Source organism: Lepisosteus oculatus, chromosome 24 (assembly GCF_040954835.1).
Source record: "Lepisosteus oculatus isolate fLepOcu1 chromosome 24, fLepOcu1.hap2, whole genome shotgun sequence".
In the NCBI taxonomy this organism is placed as follows: Eukaryota; Metazoa; Chordata; class Actinopteri; order Semionotiformes; family Lepisosteidae; genus Lepisosteus; species Lepisosteus oculatus.
In genome coordinates this window covers 390,803-411,579 of record NC_090719.1, presented here as the reverse complement: position 1 = coordinate 411,579, position 20,777 = coordinate 390,803, and the positions used below count along the sequence as shown (strand labels likewise).

Here is a 20,777-nt window from a genome sequence, read left to right as displayed (position 1 = left end):
GAGCGCCTGGCCAATCAGAGCCCGCGCACGGCCAGGTTGTCTTTTTTTTACCCATTTGTCATTCCTAGGCACTGACGAACCCCTTGTGACGTCAGGCTGTTCGATCGAAGTGACCAATCGGAGGGCGGGATTTCCTAGGCCTATCTCCCCCCCCCCGCATCCCTTCCCCCTGACGTAATCGCGTTCCGTTACCAGGCTGCTTTGACGTTGATTTCGCGCGAAACTACACAGCGTGGCCCAGGCGGAAGGAGCTGGGCGGTCACGCATCCACGTGATCCAGCACGCCCGAGAGCTCGAAGCAGAAACCAGTTCGGTATCGCATGGGCTGTTGCAATAAACACGTGACAGGAGAATATGTGAATGGGCTTGTAATAAATGTCAATCACATCCTGCTGTTAGAGTGGTCTTTGTGATCCAGGGGACGTTTATTAAAGGACATTTAAGGCACTGGCAAGGCAGGAGTAAGAGGTCTAGCGCCCCCCGGCGGCGTGTGTCGTGCACGGCAGCACGATTTCTCTCGTGTCTCAGGCTTTCACCCAGAGAGACGCCCGACTCTGATGGGTGAGACGTTAAGACTGAGGTGTCTGGCAGGTCACGAGTAAGCACGCGGTGAACCTCTCTGTACCCGATCGTTCAAGTGATCGAGATTCATTTATTCGATTCATTGCATCGGCATCAAGAGCTACAACACAGACAACAGTTTCCGAAGTGAAAGTGCAGTAGACCCGACGGCCGTCACGGGAAAGGAGATGGACAGCGCGGACTGCCCGCACCAGAGCCTCACAGCGAAGTGAAAACTCGCACAAGGAGTCCAGAACGTGACCCAGATTACACCGGGTCCGAGTGAAGCGTCTTCTGGTGGCGAGCGGGAGAATTACAGGCGGTTGCACCGTGAGAGAGCTTACTGTTCGCCCAAGGGGTTGAGTCTGCGTGGATGTGGGAAATCCACGCGTGTAAATGTCTTGCCGAGACAGGCAGAAAGTACGACTCCCGGTGCAGTGCACCGAAAGGGGGGAAAGTCCAGGGAGAGAGAATTGATGATTTACCAGGACTGCTCTCACGCAGCGCCGGGCGCCCCGCTGGGTGTGTGGAGAGGAATGCACAGTGTGCGCGACTGCTCTGCCCCTGAGCGCCGTGTCTTCAGCCCTTCAGCCTGCCTGGGCTGTGGCTCAGACCTACCTTCCTCCGGGATCATTGCGACATGGAAGGTTGTGTTTCCTGTTTCACAAAGCGCAGTGCAAGTGCGGTACTGGCTGGAAGGAGCTCCATGTGGCTTAAAACGCGCAGTGCCGTTGAACGGCTTCAGAGGGAGTCAGGGCGAGAGGAAAGACGAGCGAGCACTGGCGAGCATCGGGTCTGAGGTCTGGAGACCCCCCTCCTCCTCTTCTCCACTGGCTCCCAGTGCCGCGCTGACCTTTACCTGCACTTCCGTGTCGGTGCTTCCTCTCACCTGTCACAGGTAACTGCTCGCTCTCTCTCCGGCACACACCTGTCGCGCTCCTGTGGCGGAGCCGGGCGGGTTTCCGCAGATATCAGACAGAAACAAGGGGGCACCCGGCTGGGGCGCAATGAGCACCGCAGAGGCGAGGGGCGGCCCGCTGACGGCCGTGTCCCCGTTGGACAGCGGCACCCCGGCGGGGGACAGCGCCCACAGACACCCGGGGCCCAGCACGCCGACAGCTGGCGCTCCGTCCGCCGCCACCCGCCTGAACGGGGCCAACGGCGTCAAGATCGGAGCCGCCGAAACCGGCACCAGGAGCCCAGACCGGGCGGGGGAGCCGGCGCTCAAGGGGGCAGGAGCGAGGGAAGGCGAGCCGGGCCGGCGGGGTGCAGAGCAGGGGCCGGAGCTGGCCCAGAGAGCTGGTGCGGTCCGGGTGAGTTCCGGAGGGCGCTGCTGCCAGGCAGCCAGAAACAGCGGGTTACAAACTCGGGACAATAGCAGCTACAGTAGCTCTCTCAGCAGTGACGGGCATGGCCATGTCTTTGTGACACCGCCCTGCTGCAGGAAGGCTGTGAGTAAACAGAGTCGACCTGTCGGTCAGAACAGAGCCCCTGCGCTGCCCCAGCCTGTCCTGCGGGGCCGGTTGCCGGGGCTGTGAGGGAGACTCCCCGTGTCGCGATGAGAGTCACCTGACGGCGCAGCGTGACGGGGAAGCGCCGTGAAACAGTGCCGAGAGTGGGGGAGGACTGCGGGCGGGCACTATCTGCGCCTCGGTGCGTTATTGGCAGGACAGTGCTGCCAATGCAGATACAATTAACACAACATTTACAGACGCGGATATTATTGGACAATAATCACGTAAAACACCACTGTGAGACAGACTCACTGTCTGTTGCTCCAGCTGGAACAGGAGATCACACACTGGGCTGATGAGTTTACTCCCAGTAGGACTGGAGGCTCTTCTGATACTGGCAGGAATTCTGGTGTTAGAGTTGCTTTTAATTATAGGAATATTTATTATAAGAATAATTACCTCTCAGTTACGCTCCTGGTCTCAAAGTGTCCCTCAGTGTCTCAGGGTCTCTCAGTGTGTCTCAGTGTCCTCAGTGTGTCTCAGTGTCCTCAGTGTCCCTCAGTGTCTCAGGGTCTCTCAGTGTTTCAGGGTCTCTCAGTGTGTCTCAGTGTCCTCAGTGTGTCTCAGTGTTTCAGGGTCTCACAGTGTATCTCAGTGTCCTCAGTGTCCCTCAGTGTCTCAGGGTCTCTCAGTGTCCCTCAGTGTCCTCAGTGTGTCTCAGTGTTTCAGGGTCTCTCAGTGTCCCTCAGTGTCCTCAGTGTGTCTCAGTGTTTCAGGGTCTCTCAGTGTGTCTCAGTGTCCTCAGTGTGTCTCAGTGTTTCAGGGTCTCACAGTGTATCTCAGTGTCCTCAGTGTGTCTCAGTGTCCTCAGTGTCCCAGGGTCTCTCAGTGTCCCTCAGTGTCCTCAGTGTGTCTCAGTGTTTCAGTGTCCCTCAGTGTGTCTCAGGGTCTCAGTCTCCTGTCACCTCCTGTCTCAGAACCAGCTGGTGGACACGTGTGAGAAGCTGCAGCTGAAGGCCCTGCGGATCGAGCGCTTTGTGAACAATGTGCTGCCGCCCCATGAGCTGGACCTGCAGGTCAGCACCGGCCCACCTGGGTCAGAACCCAGGAGCAGACACATAGCAGTGCAGTCGTGTGCTCTGCCCTCCTGCTGGACCCTGACTACCGGACACTGACCTCCAGACCCTGACTATCAGACCCTGACTACCGGACCCTGACCTCCAGACCCTGACTGCTGGACCCTGACCACCAGACCCTGACCACCGGACCCTGACTATCAGACCCTGACTACCGGACACTGACCTCCAGACCCTGACTGCTGGACCCTGACCTCCAGACACTGACCTACAGACCCTGACCGGCGGACCCACACCTCCGGACCCTGACCGCCGCTCCCTGACCCCGTGTCGTGTGTGTGTGTGTGTGTCCCAGGGCGGGGCCAGCCGCGCGCGGGACGCGGTGCTGCGGCGGCTGGCGGCCGTGCGCGAGGCCTGTGACGAGGAGGAGCAGCGCCTCCTGGAGGCGGTGCAGCGCGAGGAGGAGCGGGTGCAGCACAGCCTGCTCACCCAGCGGGCGCACTGGGCGCAGGCCCTCGGCTCGCTGTCCGCCGTGCGGGCCCAGCTGGTGCGCCTGCTGACGGAGACCGAGGACCGGCAGCTGCTGGTGAGCCTGGGGGCCGGGTCAAAGGTCAGGGACAGGCGGGCTCGCGCTCATTCTCCCAATCCTCACCCGTTCTGCTCTCTTCAACAGGACTGCTCCCAGGAGATCTCGGACAGGTGAGCGGCTCTGGCCCCCAGGGCTAACGGCAGCTCCGAAAACACCCCAGGCCCGCCAGTCACCCCCGCTCCCTTCTTCTCTCGCAGGGTGGAGGTGGCAGAGGGGGTGGGGGAGCCCCAGGACTCCGAACACTTGACCTTTAACCCCAGGAGCAGCCAGAGCTCGTTGCTTTTGAACCTGTGGGCGAATGCCGTGCTGCTGTGTCGCTCTGGTCAGTGCGGTGAGTTGTCTGTGTGCACAATCGGCAGAGGTGTGAGTGGGGCCAGTGGGGGGCGCTCACCCTGCGGTCTGTGTGGGTCCTAATGCCCCAGTTTAGTGACGGGGACACTGTACTGTAGAAAAGGATGTCAAACCAAGGTCCTGACTCTCTGTGATCATTAACAATCCCAGGGTGTTTCTCGAATACAGTAAGGGTGTTAATCTCAGTGTCCTGGCCACAGATTTCCCCCCTGACCTTCACCGATCATGGCCTCCTAATAACCCCCCTCTCTGAACTGGCTCCATCACTCTGCTCTCCTCCCCACTGAGAGCTGGTGTGTGGGGAACGGACTGAATGGAGTGTCCGGAAAAGCACTAGATAAGTGTAAGGAATTATTATTATTTAAAAGTGTATCCCTGTGTAGCATTCTGATCCTGTCCGGATTTTCCCAGTTGCAGGCTCTTGTACAATCCATGCAGGAGACTTCAGATGTGTTTTCAGTGTTACTGTGTGCTGGTCTGTGCAAATACCAGTCTGACCAGTAGCAGCTGCTGGAAAAGCCTGGAGTGCAGAAGGAGTCAGCTCCTGTCCCCCCCCTCTCTCCTCCGCAGACCCTGAGCCCCTGAGCTTTGACGAGCGGACGGTCAGCCCCCTGCTGTCCCTCTCGGACGACGGCCGAACCCTGACTTTCCTGCCCAGGCGCGCGCGCCAGCCCCAGCAGTACAGCCCGCTGCGCTTCGACCGCTGGCCCAACGCGCTGTGCGGCCGCAGCTTCTCCTCGGGGACGCACCGCTGGCTGCTGGAGGTGGGGCGCAGCGCCGCCTTCAAGGTGGGGGTGAGCTACGGCAGCCTGGAGCGCAAGGGCCCGGGGAACGGGGCCCGGCTGGGCTACAACGCCCACTCCTGGGTCCTGTCCCACTTCGACGGCGAGTTCTGCTTCCTGCACGCGGGCCGCGCGGAGCCGCTGCCCCTGCTGCGCCGGCCGCGCCGCCTGTGCGTGCTGCTGGACTGGGGCGGCGGGGCGCTGGTGTTCCTGGAGCCGGACAGCGGCGCCGTGCTGCACGCGCATCACCAGGTCTTCACCGCCGCCCTGCACCCGGCCTGCGCTGTGGCCAACGAGAGCATCTCCCTGCTGGACAGCTGAGAGCCGGCCTGTCCCTCCCGTCCCTCCCGTTCCTGCTGTCCCTGCTGTGCCTCCTGTCCCCACTGTGCCTCCTGTCCCTCCCGTCCCTCCCGTTCCTGCTGTCCCCGCTGTGCCTCCTGTCCCTCCCGTCCCTCCCGTTCCTGCTGTCCCCGCTGTGCCTCCTGTCCCCGCTGTCCCTCCCGTTCCTGCTGTCCCCGCTGTGCCTCCTGTCCCCGCTGTCCCTCCGTTCCTCCCGTCCCTCCCGTTTCTGCTGTCCCTGCTGTGCCTCCTGTCCCTCCCGTCCCTCCCGTTCCTGCTGTCCCCGCTGTGCCTCCCGTTCCTGCTGTCCCCGCTGTGCGCTCCCTCCACCCCTCTTCCTGTCTGCAGCCCTGTTTCCTCTACCTCGAGCTGAGACCGCCCGGAGCGAGTGACAGCTGGGCTCCCGGGGTCGCCGCAGGCCGCAGGGCTCGAAGCCCGGAGAGACGAGGCTCAGGAATGCGCCTGCAGGCTGGAGGACAGGCGTCGCCGGCGCATCACAGCGGCTCCGCAGGCGTGGGCACTCCGTAGCCGATCCGTCTTGCTCTACCAGCTGGGCTGAATCTGTGACGAGGAATGTGGTTCGGGCACGTCCCAATCCCGCTGTTTACCCAGAGCCGGCTGGAGCACCTCCCATCCCTGCGGAGTCTGATCTGCTCAGTTTGAACATCTTTTCCGACTAGGAACTGTTGAGATTTACTTAGGAATGAACTTGAAAAGAACTATAAACCTTTGGACATGAAAGGTTACAAAAGTAAGTTTTGTAGATTTATCTCACCTCGGATACAAGAAGCTGGTAATCGGAAGGTTGGACTAAAACTACATTGGCCACAGTTTCTAAGCTATTACTGTTGTTCAATCTGTTGTAAATAATATAACACTTTAGTTTCTACCAAAAATAAATAATTATGGCAGTGGGTGTTCACCTGGGACCTTTCTCTGTGGTTCTGTCACTTCTTCACTGCGCACAGTCTCTCTAGAGCAGTAAAATCTCCTCTCGGGTCAGGGGTAGGGCACTGCGCGCTTTACCATCTGTGCTCAGCAGAGGGAGACAGTGGAGTATCCAAGAAGCAGACAGAATCCCCAGCGTACATCTGATCCCTGCTGTTACTAGCTACCTACTGGACCTGGATGGTGTGTTAGACAGGAGCCGGACAGGATGTTTGAAGACTGGTGGGCAGCCTGGATCAAAGCAGTGCCTCATACTGCCGTGGCGCCACAGCAGTACCTCTGGAGGGCAGCAGTGAGCCAGTTCGAAGCCAGGGCGCGGCTGTAGGGCTGTTTGCCCCTTCAGCAGGTGGGAAGTGCGCGTCTGCACCTCGAATGGGAGGCTGCCTCCCAGCAGTCAGTGAGGGTAAATATACATAAGGCTTGTCTTCTAGAATAAACATTGAAACAATCTGGAGAACACAAGTGGTAAATCTTTTACACAAAGGGGTTTGAGGGCGTGGAACAAGCTGTTCAGTCATGTTTTTCAAGCCCATATACTCTCAAGAAAGGGGTGGATGAGATCCTGGGACTGAAAGACAAATGAGCTTGATGGGCCTCTCTTCTTGTTTTTTTTGTTGCTGTTACTTTATTGTTGCATCTGGCTGCCTGGCTTTTTGAGCGCCCAGCCTGTTACTGACCCAATCCTGCAGCGACGCGGTTTGCCCTGTTCAAGCGCTGGAGGAGGTTCTGACAGACTGGACCCCACAGCCTCTGAGTGGAGAAACCCCGAGGGACTGTGGGATTCCCACTGGGCAGATCCAGGCCTCTCTTGTGCTGCCAGAAGCGTGACCATGCCCACCAGGACAGGACAGCTTGTTCCATACTCTCACCTGTCACCTGTCACCTGTGTAAAGTGTTTACCACTTATCATGGTCCCGAATCTTTACAGGCCTCTGAGGAGCTGTGGGGGTGATGTTGTAGCAGTGAGGAGCACCGCAGGTGGACTGGCTCACTGGCGCTCCCCAGTGTTTGAGTGGGGCAGTGAATCAGAGGACATTTTAAAGCAGACCTGCCCCGCTGTGTGAGACAGTGGGTTTTCACACTGCTGGGGAGACACTGTGCAAAACGCCCCCCTTTGCAGAGTTCTTCAATAACACACTCCTCACAGCGAGTGCTTCTCTTGATTACAGACTTTATTCGACAAACAGCAGAGCGCACAGTGAGGTAACTGTCCCAAATGTCTCAAGAATGTTGGGAAGGTCCAGAGGACTGCTGAGCGACAGAGGACGGAGGGAGTGAAGAGAAGGACAGGGCTGGAGAGAGAGAGAGGAGTGGATGAGCAACAGGGTGGGAGAAAGAGCTCGGGGACAGGGGGACAGGATGACAGGGGGAGCTCTGTGGCTCTGCTCTCTCTCTGCCAGCGCTATCCTGCCCAGCAGCGACAGACGGCCGACTCTCACACACTGCCTCCACCCCTGCCGCCATCAGCATCGTTCCCCCAGGAAACGCCTTCATGCTTCATTGACAGGGAGGTAGAATTCAAATCAGCATTATATCCCTTTTAATCCATGTGCCCCTAGATACTTGTCTATTAGAGTTCCCACCATAACAAACCTCACATTAGTAACATTTCTATAAAATATGGCTTCAACCTCCACCGGCTCCCAGTCCCCTTCAGTATATGCTAGAACCTCGTCATTTTAATGAGCATATTACAATGAGCAGTCCCCCCCCAAAACCCGCACTCAGGGGTGCGTGAGCATCTGGGTCATGCCCACGACACTGTGTGCGTGATCTGTCGAGTCACAGGCACGTTAAAGCTCATTTTAATTTGGCATGGCTCTGTATAAGATATATGCTTCAAGCCTTAAGCCCCCCATATTCCTTTACTGCCTACATGTCAATTAAACTGCTTTGCACCCCCCAGCCACAGGCCCGCTGGCTGCCCTCTCAGTCACCTCTCCAGCCCCCCGCCCCCCAGGTCACACGATGTCAGTAGTCCGGCTCCAGAAAATCTGCATGATGATGGCCACCAGGCAGAGGAAGACTCCAAACACGATGAAGAACACAGCCGCCGCCCACTGCTCCGGGCTCTGCCCCACAGCCGCCTGGGGGCGCTCGGCGGGAATCAGGTTGGTCAGGTTCAGCATGTAGCCCAGCGTCCAGCCGATGTCCGTGTCCGCAGCCTGAGGCAAGCACAGCCACGCAGAGTTAGTCCGCCCTTCGTCAGCAGCAGCAGGACGCAGCGCAAGCGAGGACGCAGACCCCCCTCTCACCTGCTTCTGGAACACGATGTTGCTCCAGCTCTGGTTGTCGAACTTGAACCCATCCAGCAGCAGGGTGGTGATGTAGTACCCAGTGGCGCAGTAGTCCCGCAGGAACCTCTCCTTCTCCCCGGGATACTCTGCTTTCAGCTGGGCATTATCAAGGGAATCATCATCTCCATCACTTCCAGGATCCTCCTCCTCATCCCCACCATCACTCTGATCACTGTTGTCATCAGCTCCACCAACACTGCCATCACCACCCCCATCATCATCTCCATCACCATCACCCCCTCAACACCATCATCCTCATCCACTCAGTCATCATCATAATTAGAGATACAAGTTGGTCACAGTTAAGATAGACGTGTTAAGGAATGTTAAGGAATTACCCACAGTAAACCACAGGACAGACTTGTTCCCCTCCCTGCCAGCACATTCCTACTCGCGTCTCAGGCAGAACCAAGCCTCTTCTGTCCTTCAATCACAGCTCTCTGCTGCGGACTACTGTGTGCACACCCCTGCCAAACATGCCGATGGGCACAGCACAGCGTTGGTAGCGTCAGTGATGCCTGCTTGTGGATTCCACAACAAGATCCCCAAATCTCTGACTGACCAGTGAGGACCGTGACATAATTGTATCCCTAATTACGAACATGACCGTCAGAGCTGCAGCTTGATCTGCGTCCGTCTCACCAAAGTCCACTTTTTCCTGCAGAATTCCTCAACGGTTCTCTGGACCTGGGCGAGTGGTGCCTGAGGGGTGAGCTTCAGGAAACTGAAGGTGTAGAAGTAGGAGGAGAAAGCCTGGGGAGAGAGGGGAGGGTGAGAATGGGCAGAGCCCATCGCTCACTCTCCAGCACAGGACATCGGAGAGCAACAGAGTACACTCTGGCATCTTCAATGAGTTACTTCACTCTACATCTTAACCACTTCAGAGAATGAATGAGTGTTCAGCACAGTCATATCATTGTCAGATTCCTTAATTGATTAGTAGATGCATGGGTCAAGTACTTACAGTCCATCTGCAGGGCTATAGTATGTTTTCGCTCAGGATGTGTTTTGATGGACTGTATTGTACCAAGTTCAGCGGTTTGCATTGCTATGTTGCAGCACTGGGGCTCTGGGTTCAATTTCGAGACCTGGAGTGCTGTCTGTGTGGAGTTTGTATGTTCTGCCCCTGTTCAAATGGGTTTCCTCCCACAGTCCAAAAACATGCTGGGGGGTTAACTGGCTTCTGGGAAAACTGGCTCTGGTGGGAGTGTCTGTGTATCTGGCTCCCCAGTGAGCCTCAACTGGATGAAGCAGTTAGGAAATGGCTTAATATACAATCTCATAGTGTAGCATGAGGTAGTGTATTAGAATACCACACTGGGACTGTGAGGTACCTCAGTCTCTGCCCTTGTCTGCGTGCTCTTCCTATGCAGAGTTTCCTCTTTGTCTCTAGAGACATGCGTCACTTCTTCTCTGCTGCCATGCTTCATCAGTACAGTGGAATGTCTGGGATAGCCAGCAGGGGGGACACTGCTTGAACAGGGAGGGACTCACAAAGAATTGTCCGCTGATGGGGGGCTGGTAAATGCCATTGAAGCCACAGCTGGATGCAGAGGGGCAGCCAGTCAGGTTGAAGATGGTCTTGACGAGATCCTGGCACTCCATGGGGCTCCCGCTGCCCCTGAAGGTCACCGGGGTCACGGCGTTGAAGTCCGAGGGCTTGGTGACGCAAGGGGAGTCAAACAGCTCTCCCATGGTCAGGCTCAGGTTGTACCCCGAGTTGTAGCAGGGGTGGGTCACGGGTTGGGAAAGGTCATTGCCCTGCAGGGATGAATTTGAACACAAAGCTGTCAAAGAACAGTAGAGTGAAACGGACGGCGGAGCAGAGTCACACGCAAGGGGACGGGGGCTGTGGCTGAGGCGCTGTGCACTGGCCTTGGCCTTGACCAGCTGGGCCTGCAGCTGCTTCATGGCCTGCTCCTTGCCGTAGCACAGGTAGCTGTGGGTGTAGATGCCATAGTTGTAGCCATACAGCCGGAATCGGGCCTCAGTGCTCTTGTCCAGGATGGGGTCTTTTGGGGTGAAGGTGATCTGGGTGGAAGCACCCCCCAGGTCCAGAGCCCCCAGAATCTTCCCGTTTTTGGGGTGCTTCCATCTGCCCTCAAAGGAGTACTGCAACCCAACAGAAAGACAAGTTACAGCCACAGTCCTTCTCTCCCTCTCCCACTCTTACTTCAATTCTCCCTATCCCACTATCCCGATTCTCTCCCTGTCCCACCATCCCAGTCTCTTCGTCCTTCAGTATCTCCTCTCTAACCGTTCAGCAGGATGTTGTAAGATTGGGAAGGAGCTCAGTCTATCCTCCCTGCTGTTTCCTGCAGTCTCCCTGGCCTGACCTGGATGAAGCCCTCCAGCAGGTAGTTGATGGTGATCCAGCCATACGCTCCCTCCTCCTGGCCGGAGATGATCCGCGCGCCCCGGAAGTCAAAGGGATATGACCGGATCATCTTCGCCACTTCCTGCAGAACCTGGACTGACTGGGTGGGATTCTGCAAGCTGTTGGGAAATCCGGGCAGGGAGGTGAACAGGAGAGCAGGAGAGACTCAGCCCCTGCAGCTGCCTCTCAACACACAACGCCAGAGGTATTGCACAAGGACAGGGAAACAGAAAACAAGTGAAATGAAGTGAAAAGAAAAATAAAAGGACGATTTCTGTGAAGTTCCTGGGTGGAGCTGCTATACCTTGATCCCAGCCAGTCTAGCTGGTCTGATTTCCTGTGTGTGCAAACCAGAGAGCATTGTTTCTCCATGACTGTCTGTTTCTCCACATGTCACGATTGTCCCCCTGCACTGAATTGAATTCTGAATTCTGAATGAATTATCTGAATGGTTCTCTTCACGGTGTCTCTGAAAGGACCGTCTCTCTGCCCCTGAGGACTCTGCACTGTGCAGGACACTCTGACCCGACTCACTGCAGCAGCCTCATGCCTGCGGTGGCTCCCAGGTAGACTGGCGAGTCTCGGTGCCGCTCGGCGGGGATGCTGGCCTTGGCCTTGTCCAGACAGGCCTTGAGGCTCTGACCAGCGCCGGGGGGATCACTGGCGTAGCTGGAGATGCCCGGACCTGAGCAGAGAGAGAGAGGCTGGGGTGAGACAGAAGCAGTAAGACCGTCTCTGTCCTGCTCTCCAGAGAAGCAGGCCCATTCCCAACACTAAGATTCCTTTATTCTGACAAATGCACTCATGCCGAATTTAAAAGAACCACAGGTGGAGAAGTACTCACCGACAGATCTTATTAGATACTTTGTATTCAGAATTAGTCTTCTAGAGCAGGTCTCATAGTAACTTATGAGAGGGCAATTCAACCAATCCTGCCCATTTGGTAAGATAATCAGAAACCCATGCAGGCAATTCTTAAAGTAAAGTGGAGTGCAGTGTGAACAGCTCTGAGGTGGAGTGGAGCTGAATGGCTTATACAGTAGGTGCAGCACTAACCCTGCCCTGAGGAGGAGAAGTGCAGAGGACCAGAAGGGACTGGAGTGCTGTACTGGAGAGGTGTGGAGGAGTCGTGCACACTGGCCTGACGGGGGGCAGAAAGAAGTGCAGAGACGAGAGCAGGGCAGAGTGCTGCAGATCGGCGTTACTGACCTTCCACATCACACACCAAGACCTGGGACACGACCCCCGTGTTGTTCTCCTTTCCCTCCGGCCACTGGTACAGGAAGAGGGCTGTGTGTGTGGAGCCTGCATCGAACACCATGCCGTACTGAGAGAGAGAGAGAGGGAGGTTAACAGCTGTCCCGTACCGAGAGAGAGGTGGGGGGTCCACACACTATCCCGTACAGAAAGGGGGGGGGTCCACACACTGTGAGGGCGGAGACAAGCACACAGAGGAGGGGAAAGGGTTTGGCAGCCTGGTCTGGTCACTCTGGTGCCCCGTCTCCCGTCACTCACCTGTGTGCCCACGGGCAGGTCCATGCTTCTGACTCTCACCAGGGTGAGGATGAGGGCGATGACACCCATACAGGCCGCCCCGGCCACTAACACGCCCACCGCCGCCTGCTTCACTGCCAGCTTGCCCATCGCACTGCGGCCTGCAGACAGACGGACAGGTGAGCCGCTGGACACACCACTGCTGACCGCCGACACCTGAACTTATCGGATACCAGACAAGCGCAGCCGGGCTTCGTCAGGACTGGACAAACAGACCTGTAAGGAAAGCCTGTAAATAGTCCAGTGGGTGGTGCTCTTCCCTCTTTCTGATGCCCCAGTATGGTGACAGGAGGCGCTGTGGGGCAAGAGGCCCTGGCCTTCAGATGAGACATTAAATCGAGGTCCTGACTACTTGGTCATTAAAGACCCATGGCTGTTGGCAAGACAGCTGGATGAATTCTGGCTGAATTCCACTGTGGGGCTGTCCGACCTGACCTTCATACAGGCCTGGCTAATTCAACGGCTGAAGCCGTTTCTCACTTCTCCATCGGGCTTCACTGGCATTTGGAGGAAAGAGGAAAATGAGACAAAGGACCAGGGAATCAAATGCTTATGCCTAAATGCAAGACGTATTCGAAACAAGATACTGGAGACTGAAGCTGCCACATCAGCATATATACTGTAGGTGACATTATTATGTTATAGAAGTTAAAAAAACATGAGTAACCAAACACCAGTGATGAATGTCACATTAGTTGACACACATTGTTCTGCAGAGACAAAACGTTGGAAGAGGGGGAGGCGTGGCACTATATATTAAAAAGCGCATTCGGGCTCAGGAGATAAAGCTGATCACGAAATATTCTTAAGGTATACGAGAGAGAGGAGTTTGCTGAGTGGAGACCACCACGTGCAGCTGTTGATTACAATTCCACATTGTAGGACGAAATTAAGAATTTATCTGCAAAAGAAGAAGTATTTTTTTATGGGAAACTTCAACTTTCCCTACACAGACTGGGGAAAACCTAAGAGGAATATCACCAGACATGGTTTTCCATGGACTCTTTTTATCCAGAGTGACAGAGCAGCTACCAGAAGAAATGTGTGTATTGATCTCATCTTTTCATGCAGTCAGGACAGAGTGGTAATGAGGTAATGATGATCGCGCTCCGGAATTCTCTAAGTCAACAACAGGCCACAGGCAGCGGAAGGATACAGCTCAGGATTAAAACGGCACCGGCAGAGGTGTTTCAGTACGAGAGGCAGGATTAATAAGACAAACACACTGAAGGAAACAGATGTTATTCAGCTCTTCCAGAGGTCAGCTGCTCAACCTAGGTGCCATACCCACTGCTGGTAAAGTGCCAATGAAGTGCCCATCCAAAGAGCAACAAAAGTGCCCCAAGTACTTACAGATCAATACGTCTAACTCCTATTAAATGTAAGGCTAAGGGAACATTGATTAAAACTAATCTAGATGATCACCTGCAGGGAAACAATATCACACCGGATAGTCACTGTGGATTTAGAAACGGTAGATCTTGCCTAACTAAATCTCCCCTTTCAGACTCGGGACAGACTGGTTACTCACCAGACAGGCCAGCTCCCCTCCTGTAAACGGCCATGAGAAGATGTGATTCCTGTCTGAGCTGCAGTTCACTGACCCTGTACTCTTGATTACTGGGAATCCTGCTGTATAGTAATTATGTTTTACTGCTACAAAGGTGCCATTTTAATTCCCCAGAAAGTGTGGAAAACAAGAAGCAAACAATTCAGAAGAAGCAGAGGCAGTGACACAGCCCACAACCTCACTCTTTTTGAGACACGTCGGAATTCAGTTGGAACTTGTTTTGCTTGGCCCATTTTTTACGTAATTGTACTTGTCAAAATACAGAAGCTCTGCCTGCCCAAAGCAAACCTATCTGTGCTTCTAGACTGCTCTGCAGAAAAGCGAATGTGTCCCCTCTCACCTGCTCGAAAGCAATTCACGTGATTTGGACAGTCAATCTTAACCCCCTTCCAAAGGGTTTATTGTACTAGAGAATAGCAGGGCTTAAGGAGCAAAGCTACAATGACAGACTGAAGGGACTCAATCTTTTCTGTCTTCAAAAAAGACAGCTAAGATTAAGGAGACTGGATTTTTAATTTTGAAAATTATTAATGGTAAGAAGACAGTTTCCAGTATACTATATTCGGTAAGCAGAACACAAGGGCTCATAGCAACTGGAAACTGATTATAAAAAATAAATAAATTGATTTAAAAAAATGTTTAACATCTAGAATGCATTTTTTACAGAGAAGTATCAATGCTTGGACTAGTTTCACTGTGAGCTGGGGACACGGAGACCTGGACTACATTCCCAGTGGATCTGGAGACCAGACTGTCCTACAGTATGACAAATTAGGAGCTCTGCAGGGCTTGGCAGCTACAGAGAACAAAGGCACGAGTTCAGTGGGAAGCCTTAGAATAGCAAATTAAATACGTGGTGAAATTCAGGGAAAGCACTGTGCAAATTTACACTTTGTAGAACTTCACAAGTGTTAATTTCTTTGGAACATAATGGTGCAGCAAAAGTCTCTTTTTGCGTGTGAAAATGTCACTGAATCCTCCACACAGCATGCCAGAAAAGTGGGATAATTCCCGGCATCTGGACTGCAACCTGCAGGAAACAGTCATCGTGTTTCCCCAGGAATCCTGCAGCTTTGGTTTGTCTGACCACCAGGAGTAAATCAGAGACCCTGCACACACACTCCTTCATCTCTCTCACTGTTGACTCTCCTTCAGGTCAACATTTGCTACCCCTGACTTTATGACATAACAGCACCTATCAGGAACAGCAAAGATTCCTGTTTACATTACTTTCACCTCCTGGTGTTGGGTGTTTCACACTTGCTACCTTATTTTTAGCAAATATGCACAGGCACATGTACAGTAAAGTAATTTGATATGTATTTACTCAATATACAGTTTATCCCAGCTCGCAAAACTGGACATTAAGCAAACAGGGGCTCCTAAATTAGAGTTTCCATGTTGAATTAGCCTGGTGTTCCTGCACTGATTCGACTTAGCTCCTGCCTATGAAGTTTGGAAAATATTAAATTAATACCCGTCGGAGAGTGGCAGGTACCCGACTGAGCCCTCACAGAGTAGCCAGTGTGTCCCCAGAGCCCCAGGGAAGAGTATGACCACCCTGGGCCCAGTGTGGACACTGACCCCACAGCCCCTGAGCAGGGTATCTGACCCCAGGCCAGGTGGCAGGTGGACACGCAGGTTCTATAGCTCCCAATCCCAGCTCTTCAGAACAAAACACTTTACTATTCCCAGTCTGTAGACACTGATGACAAACCAGTGATGCCAGTCTGCCCAACCTAACTGTGGGTGATCTGGGGGTGCAGTCCTGCGGCCCTGCAGTCCCCCCATCAGTCCGCCCCGCCACCTGTCCCCCAGCGCTGAGCTCTCTCGCTGCTCCCCTCCGCGTGGAGATTTCCTGGTAAAGTCAACAACAGTGACCTTTGGTCAGCAAGCGCCGTCTCACCTCAGAGCCAGCGAGTGCCGTTTGATCCCGGTCCTCAGAGCGGAGCTCGGCACGGTGCAGACCAGAGCGGATCGCGTTCCTGCTCCCTGCCTTCCCCTCTCCCACTCGGTGCTGCGAGACCTCCCTCTCCCTGCTCCAGCTCTCCGATTTCTGATTGTTTTCCAGCGGCGGGAGGCAGGGAGGACAGAGTCTTCCTGGCCGCTGCGCACGAACAGATCTGTCACCTGGCACTTCAGCAAACACCTCGCTGCTCTCTCACCGCCTCTCTACCCGCCAGCCGCACTGCCGCGCGTGAGCTCACCTGCGCTCTTTATAGTGTGGGAGCTGGAAAGGAGTGTCTGTGTGTGTGCAGGCGCCTGCGAGTGTCTGTGTGTCCGTCTGTGTGTCGTGGGAGAGGGAGTTTCTGGGGAACAGCCTCTTGCCCAAGTCCCAGTTTAACCCTTCTGGAGAACAGCAGCAATACTGCAGCCGAGCAAAACTTGAGTCTTTCTCACTATTGCAGAGAGACCAGAGGTATTAGCAGTGTGGGCAGACTGGCTCCGCCGCAAGCCCAATACAAGGTCAGCAGCACTGGACTGGCATTTCATCAGGACTCGAAACAAGGTCTCAACCAGCTCTTGCTAGAAAGACGTAGTGTTTGACAAACTCAGAAAAGGATCAAGACTTACACTTCAACAATCTACTGTATTTATTTGCGATAAAGCGGAGAATAAACTTCAGCTGTGCTGTGTATTTTTGGCCCAGGTGTCTGTACAGAGTCTCAGGGAATCTACAGGCTGTTACACATGAAGCTACCATGACACGGTTTATGAGGGCACATTGTCATCCAGACAACACAAGCAGTTGAAAGTTTATAATTTAACTCCGAGGATACTGAGTATCATTGTAGAGCCCATGGGCAAGACCTTGTTTTGGTCACCATGTTGCAGAAACATATTGCTGATCAGGAATCAGACACAAGTGAAAACTACATTTAAAACTGAGAACAGGAGGCACTTCTTTACACACAGAGTGGTGCGAGTCTGGAACAAGCTAACCTTTGTTATGTACAGTATATACTGGGTATTTAATGTACTATTCCGGGTCTATACTGTACTACACTGACCATACGAGACCATGCAGTCTCTAAATGATTCTGTACTGGACTTAGAGCATGCTTTAGGGGCACTGTAGGATGTTACGCTGGGACTGTTTGCCCACAGTGGGTACTGTGCGTGTGTACAGTCCGTGTGCCCTCCTGGCGCTGTGTGTTGTGACGGGTGCCGTGTCTGGCTCTGGGATTATGTGTCTCGTTTCCCTGCCCCCCACGGAGCGTGACCCACAGATCTGCACACAAAGTGTGGCACATTCACCCGGCTGCGCTCACAAAGACCGGGCCCGGCTGGCTGTGTTACGGTCAATTATCAATTTGATCACCTGGATAATTACCCGGTGATTTGCAAAGAGGAGGGCTGGGCTTGGTTTCTGCGAGGAATCTCGGATCACAGCTCAGCTATGCGCTCTCTTCCAGACACACTGAGTCACGCTACTCCGTCTGCACAGGCTGCTGGCTCCAGGATGCAGAGTTTCGGGTCAGCGAGGGATGTGGGTTCATGTGTGGCTCCTGCACCAGGCAGAGCAGTTCACTTCTTTAATGAACAGAAGGGCGGAGACGGACTGTCTCCCTGCCGAAGACCAGCTCGCCCAGCAGCTCGGGGGCCCTGGGCTGTGCTGAAGCAGGAAACTGCTCCGTTCCCAGACCAGCAGCTTTGGAATCGCCTTGGCAAGCAGAGCCAGATGTGTGAACGGCCCTCTCTGGCTCCACAGTCAGACCAGATCGCCTGCCCCCCCCCCCACAGCCCCGGCGCATGAGGAGAGGCTCAGCGAGAGGTCACGTTCAGCCACACTCCCGCCAGCCTGAGACTCTACTGCTGAGCGTGCAGAGAGAATTTTTTTTTTAAGCAGCCTATCCGTTCCCCGAACGCAAGTGTCTCAGGTGAGGTGTGTTTCTAAGGCCTGCAGGGTCAGTGTCAGAAAGGGAGCTGGCAGACACTGGCCTGCTGTTCAGAGGAAACCTTGTTAACAGAAGAGAGCACTTATCTGGAGTTACACATTTCTGTGGTTAACTAGGCCCCCTGATAACAGACCTCAGCTGAGCTCTGTGTGAAAAGAGCTCTGTGTTTTGTATCTGTATTTAAGGCCTGAGCTGGAGATCATTTCACCTGAGTCTGTCTACTCTGACCTCCTCTCTGGGAAGGAGCTCGACTCAGCCCAGAACAAGATCTGAGACCCCCCCACGATGACACAGCTGCAGAGACTGTAACCCAACACCGCTCTGACATCACTGGGGCCCCAGGCTGAGCATCCATTTCGAAGCCCTTCACATTGAGCTATGCAATAATACCAGGCTTACAGTAAAGAGAACAGATACAATAAGAGAGGATTAGCTGTGTGCCAGGAACACACAGTCATGCTAGGAGTGAGGACTAGTTCAAGTATAGCCGAAGAAGACACGATACAACTGTAATTCTACAGCAGGAACGAAATGCAGGAGCTCATTCCCCCCTTCAGAAGCAATGCACAGTTTTGGATCTTGTACAGACCTTCCAGATCTCCAAGAGGGCGCTGGGATTGCTCAGACCAGTCATTGCTGCAGCAGGGCGAGCCTGAGCACTCCCGCTCGTGCTCACTCTGGTGTCGGCGCCAGCCGGCGGTGGCACAGGAAGAGGGAGTGATGTCATCGGAGAAACCACATCGGCGGCTCAGGGCGACGCAGGGCACCGAGCTGGAGGAGGTGAGCCGAGCACCGGGGTCAGCGTGTGTGAAACTGCACGTCAGCGCCTCGCCTGAGATCAGCATTGAGACCCCCATCACAACGCTGCTCCAGGCTTGCAGTTAGTCCAATCCCACTCCTAGACTCTCCTTTGTCACGTCTTCCCAGCGCTCTCTGGGCCTTTACCATGTTCACACTGGGCTTTAATGCACCATAATACGCTTTACTGTGTCTTTACCATGGTTGCACTGGCCTGGGTCATGCTTTGCTCTGGTGTTGCCAGTCTACAGTCCCCAGGGCAGCCCATCACAGAGCCCATCCCCGGCAGTGTTCCGTTTTTAGTAAACGGCCCCCAGTTATTCCCTGAACAGTGCCAGTCCAGCTCTGAAGCAGGTGAGGAATCGGAGTTCAATGTTCCCGATTGCAGGGAGAGCTGGCAGCTGGTGATGAATCTCCAGTGTGTGCGACTCAGGGCACAAGGTCAGGACCTGCGTTATTTACCCACAACTGAGATGAGTTATTCCAGGCCAGTCCCGGGCCAGGTTCCAACCCCAGACCTCCGGTGCAGGGAGGGGCAGCTGCCTGTGCCAAAAGCAGTGCCACGTGTGCACAGACTCGGAGCAGAGACCCCGCTGCACGGAGGGTCCGGCCTGGGCTGGAGGAGCGACAGGGGGGCTGACAGCAGGTGCAGCAGCCTGGACCCCCGAACCCGACCAGTACTGGAAACAGAACCATTGCAAAAACACTCAAAGGAGATTTTTACACCTTCTCTCCGTGGTTATATTGTTGACTGCGTGCAGCGTGACTTTTCATCCAACCTGCACCTTAATATAATGCAATTTAACATACTGTGACCTGAACTTGTGACCTTTTTCCACACCCACAGAAAGACAATGATATAAATGACAGATAAAGAAACACCAGTAGCCCGGCAGCACTATGACCAGCAGACTCGATTAGACGCTGCCTGTCCCTCCATGCTACTGACAAGAGGGACGCAGAGCAGTGACCAGAGGGATGGACTCACCAGCCTTGTCTGGAACACTGGCAGGAGTGTGAGGTCGCAGGAAGTCGGAGATCCTCACTGTCCGCTCGCAGAGGGAGGCCTGTGGCGCTCGACGCTCTGGCTGCTTGTGCAAGAGAGTGAGGAGGAGTGTGCGTCTGTCTGCTTAGCTTGTGGGCTGCGCATGTTCCACTGCAGAATATCTTCAACTCATCTGAAGGTTCCACATCCTGTCACGGCTGGTTATTCAATTCGTGCTTCTTCCAGTAGAATTGCACAGACAGGCATGTGACGTTAAGAGAATGTTTTAAATAAAGCATACTTTTTCAGCTACATGTGAACGGCAAGACAGTGCTGTTCCACCAGGGTTCAGGGGGCTCTGGGCTTCACTGACACACACCTCGTGGCAATCGGACAGCTGCTTAATCACGGACGCATTGATGGAATGCAAGCAGTGGAAGTGTTAGAGCAGCGAGGGGCCGGGAGGGGAGGACTTTCCGAGATTGTAAATAAACGTGTCAAACTGTGACAAAAATCACAAGCTTTTGAAACTTTAAAAGTGTTTTGAATCACTGGCACCGATACTCAATTCGAATTATTCCGCCAGCCAAGTTTAAGCCTCTTTCTAAATCATATAGAATATATAGGATTCTAACTGACCGTCCTGCCGGCACAGGGGCACCCCTACAGTTTACAATGCCATCCTCGAGCGGTATAATCAAACAGCAGAATTAGCAGAACCTTATATGTATACACACATACTGTCTCTCTCTCACACACACACAGGTTAAGCAACAATCAGTTCCTACCTCTGTGGTGAGGTTTTAGCCTTCTAGGCCAGACGCAGGCGTCGGGTTTGGAATTGAATATGGCGATAATCTCATCACTGTCTAGAGAGTCGGCAAATTCCCGTTCAAAAACAGCTGGTTTGCAAAGGTCTCTTATATGAGGACTTTGTCTTTAGCTGAAGAACAGCTGCAAGAGCTCATTTTCACGTGTTGCTTGTAACAGTTCTAAGTTTTTCGTATGCCTGCTTTTAGATTGTTCAGTAGTTTTAAGAGTTACTCTGAAGTTAATATTTTATTGCAAAACACAATGAACACAACGCAAAAACGCAAGATTCAAAATCCGTCCGAAATACTGTATTTAAAATACCATGCAGGGTTTTCCTTGAGCTCCGTGAAGTTTCCCCCCCTACAGACAGCACAAACGATGAAA

The 20,777-nt window shown here is 54.0% G+C and overlaps 2 protein-coding genes across 7 annotated transcripts; one reads left to right on the top strand and one right to left on the bottom strand.

Moving 5' to 3' along the window:
- Nucleotides 1–155: 155 nt before the first annotated feature.
- Nucleotides 156–6,086, top strand: bspry (B-box and SPRY domain containing). 2 transcript variants are annotated; one of them, XM_015366852.2, is made up of 6 exons: nucleotides 156–1,874; nucleotides 2,993–3,091; nucleotides 3,447–3,677; nucleotides 3,765–3,790; nucleotides 3,878–4,002; nucleotides 4,602–6,086. In XM_015366852.2, exons 1-6 carry the CDS (start codon nucleotides 1,569–1,571, stop codon nucleotides 5,132–5,134), a joined length of 1,320 nt encoding a protein of 439 aa, XP_015222338.2. In that variant the 5' UTR covers nucleotides 156–1,568; the 3' UTR covers nucleotides 5,135–6,086. The 2 variants fall into 2 exon arrangements, with proteins under 2 accessions (XP_015222338.2, XP_015222337.2); XM_015366851.2 differs by having other exon boundaries at nucleotides 157–1,874; nucleotides 3,878–4,011.
- Nucleotides 6,087–7,254: 1,168 nt separating this feature from the next.
- entpd8 (ectonucleoside triphosphate diphosphohydrolase 8) lies at nucleotides 7,255–19,769 on the bottom strand. Of its 5 annotated transcripts, none has more exons than XM_069183218.1 (10): nucleotides 19,584–19,769; nucleotides 18,387–18,568; nucleotides 12,290–12,429; nucleotides 11,984–12,101; nucleotides 11,309–11,459; nucleotides 10,734–10,893; nucleotides 9,892–10,509; nucleotides 9,040–9,150; nucleotides 8,356–8,493; nucleotides 7,255–8,265 (listed from the first exon to the last, which is right to left on the bottom strand). In XM_069183218.1, exons 3-10 carry the CDS (start codon nucleotides 12,416–12,418, stop codon nucleotides 8,062–8,064), a joined length of 1,629 nt encoding a protein of 542 aa, XP_069039319.1. In that variant the 5' UTR covers nucleotides 12,419–12,429; nucleotides 18,387–18,568; nucleotides 19,584–19,769; the 3' UTR covers nucleotides 7,255–8,061. The 5 variants fall into 5 exon arrangements, with proteins under 5 accessions (XP_069039319.1, XP_015222131.2, XP_069039318.1 ...); XM_015366645.2 differs by lacking the exons at nucleotides 18,387–18,568; nucleotides 19,584–19,769 and adding an exon at nucleotides 13,860–14,085 and having other exon boundaries at nucleotides 9,892–10,158; nucleotides 10,273–10,509; XM_069183217.1 differs by lacking the exon at nucleotides 18,387–18,568 and having other exon boundaries at nucleotides 19,584–19,767.
- Between the last annotated feature and the right edge of the window lie 1,008 nt (nucleotides 19,770–20,777).

Bases quoted from the DNA above. Each gene is read 5' to 3' on its own strand.
- bspry (XM_015366851.2), top strand. From the start codon at position 1,569: ATGAGCACCGCAGAGGCGAGGGGCGGCCCGCTGACGGCCGTGTCCCCG. The intron at 3,791-3,877 runs GTGAGCGGCTCT...CTTCTCTCGCAG, and splicing joins TCCCAGGAGATCTCGGACAG to GGTGGAGGTGGCAGAGGGGG. The intron at 4,012-4,601 runs GTGAGTTGTCTG...TCTCCTCCGCAG, and splicing joins GTGTCGCTCTGGTCAGTGCG to ACCCTGAGCCCCTGAGCTTT.
- entpd8 (XM_069183215.1), bottom strand. From the start codon at position 13,893: ATGGCCGTTTACAGGAGGGGAGCTGGCCTGTCTG. The intron at 12,430-13,859 runs GTGAGTAACCAG...GTCTGTCTGCAG, and splicing joins GAGGGGAGCTGGCCTGTCTG to GCCGCAGTGCGATGGGCAAG. The intron at 8,266-8,355 runs GTGAGAGGGGGG...TGCTTGCCTCAG, and splicing joins ACATCGTGTTCCAGAAGCAG to GCTGCGGACACGGACATCGG.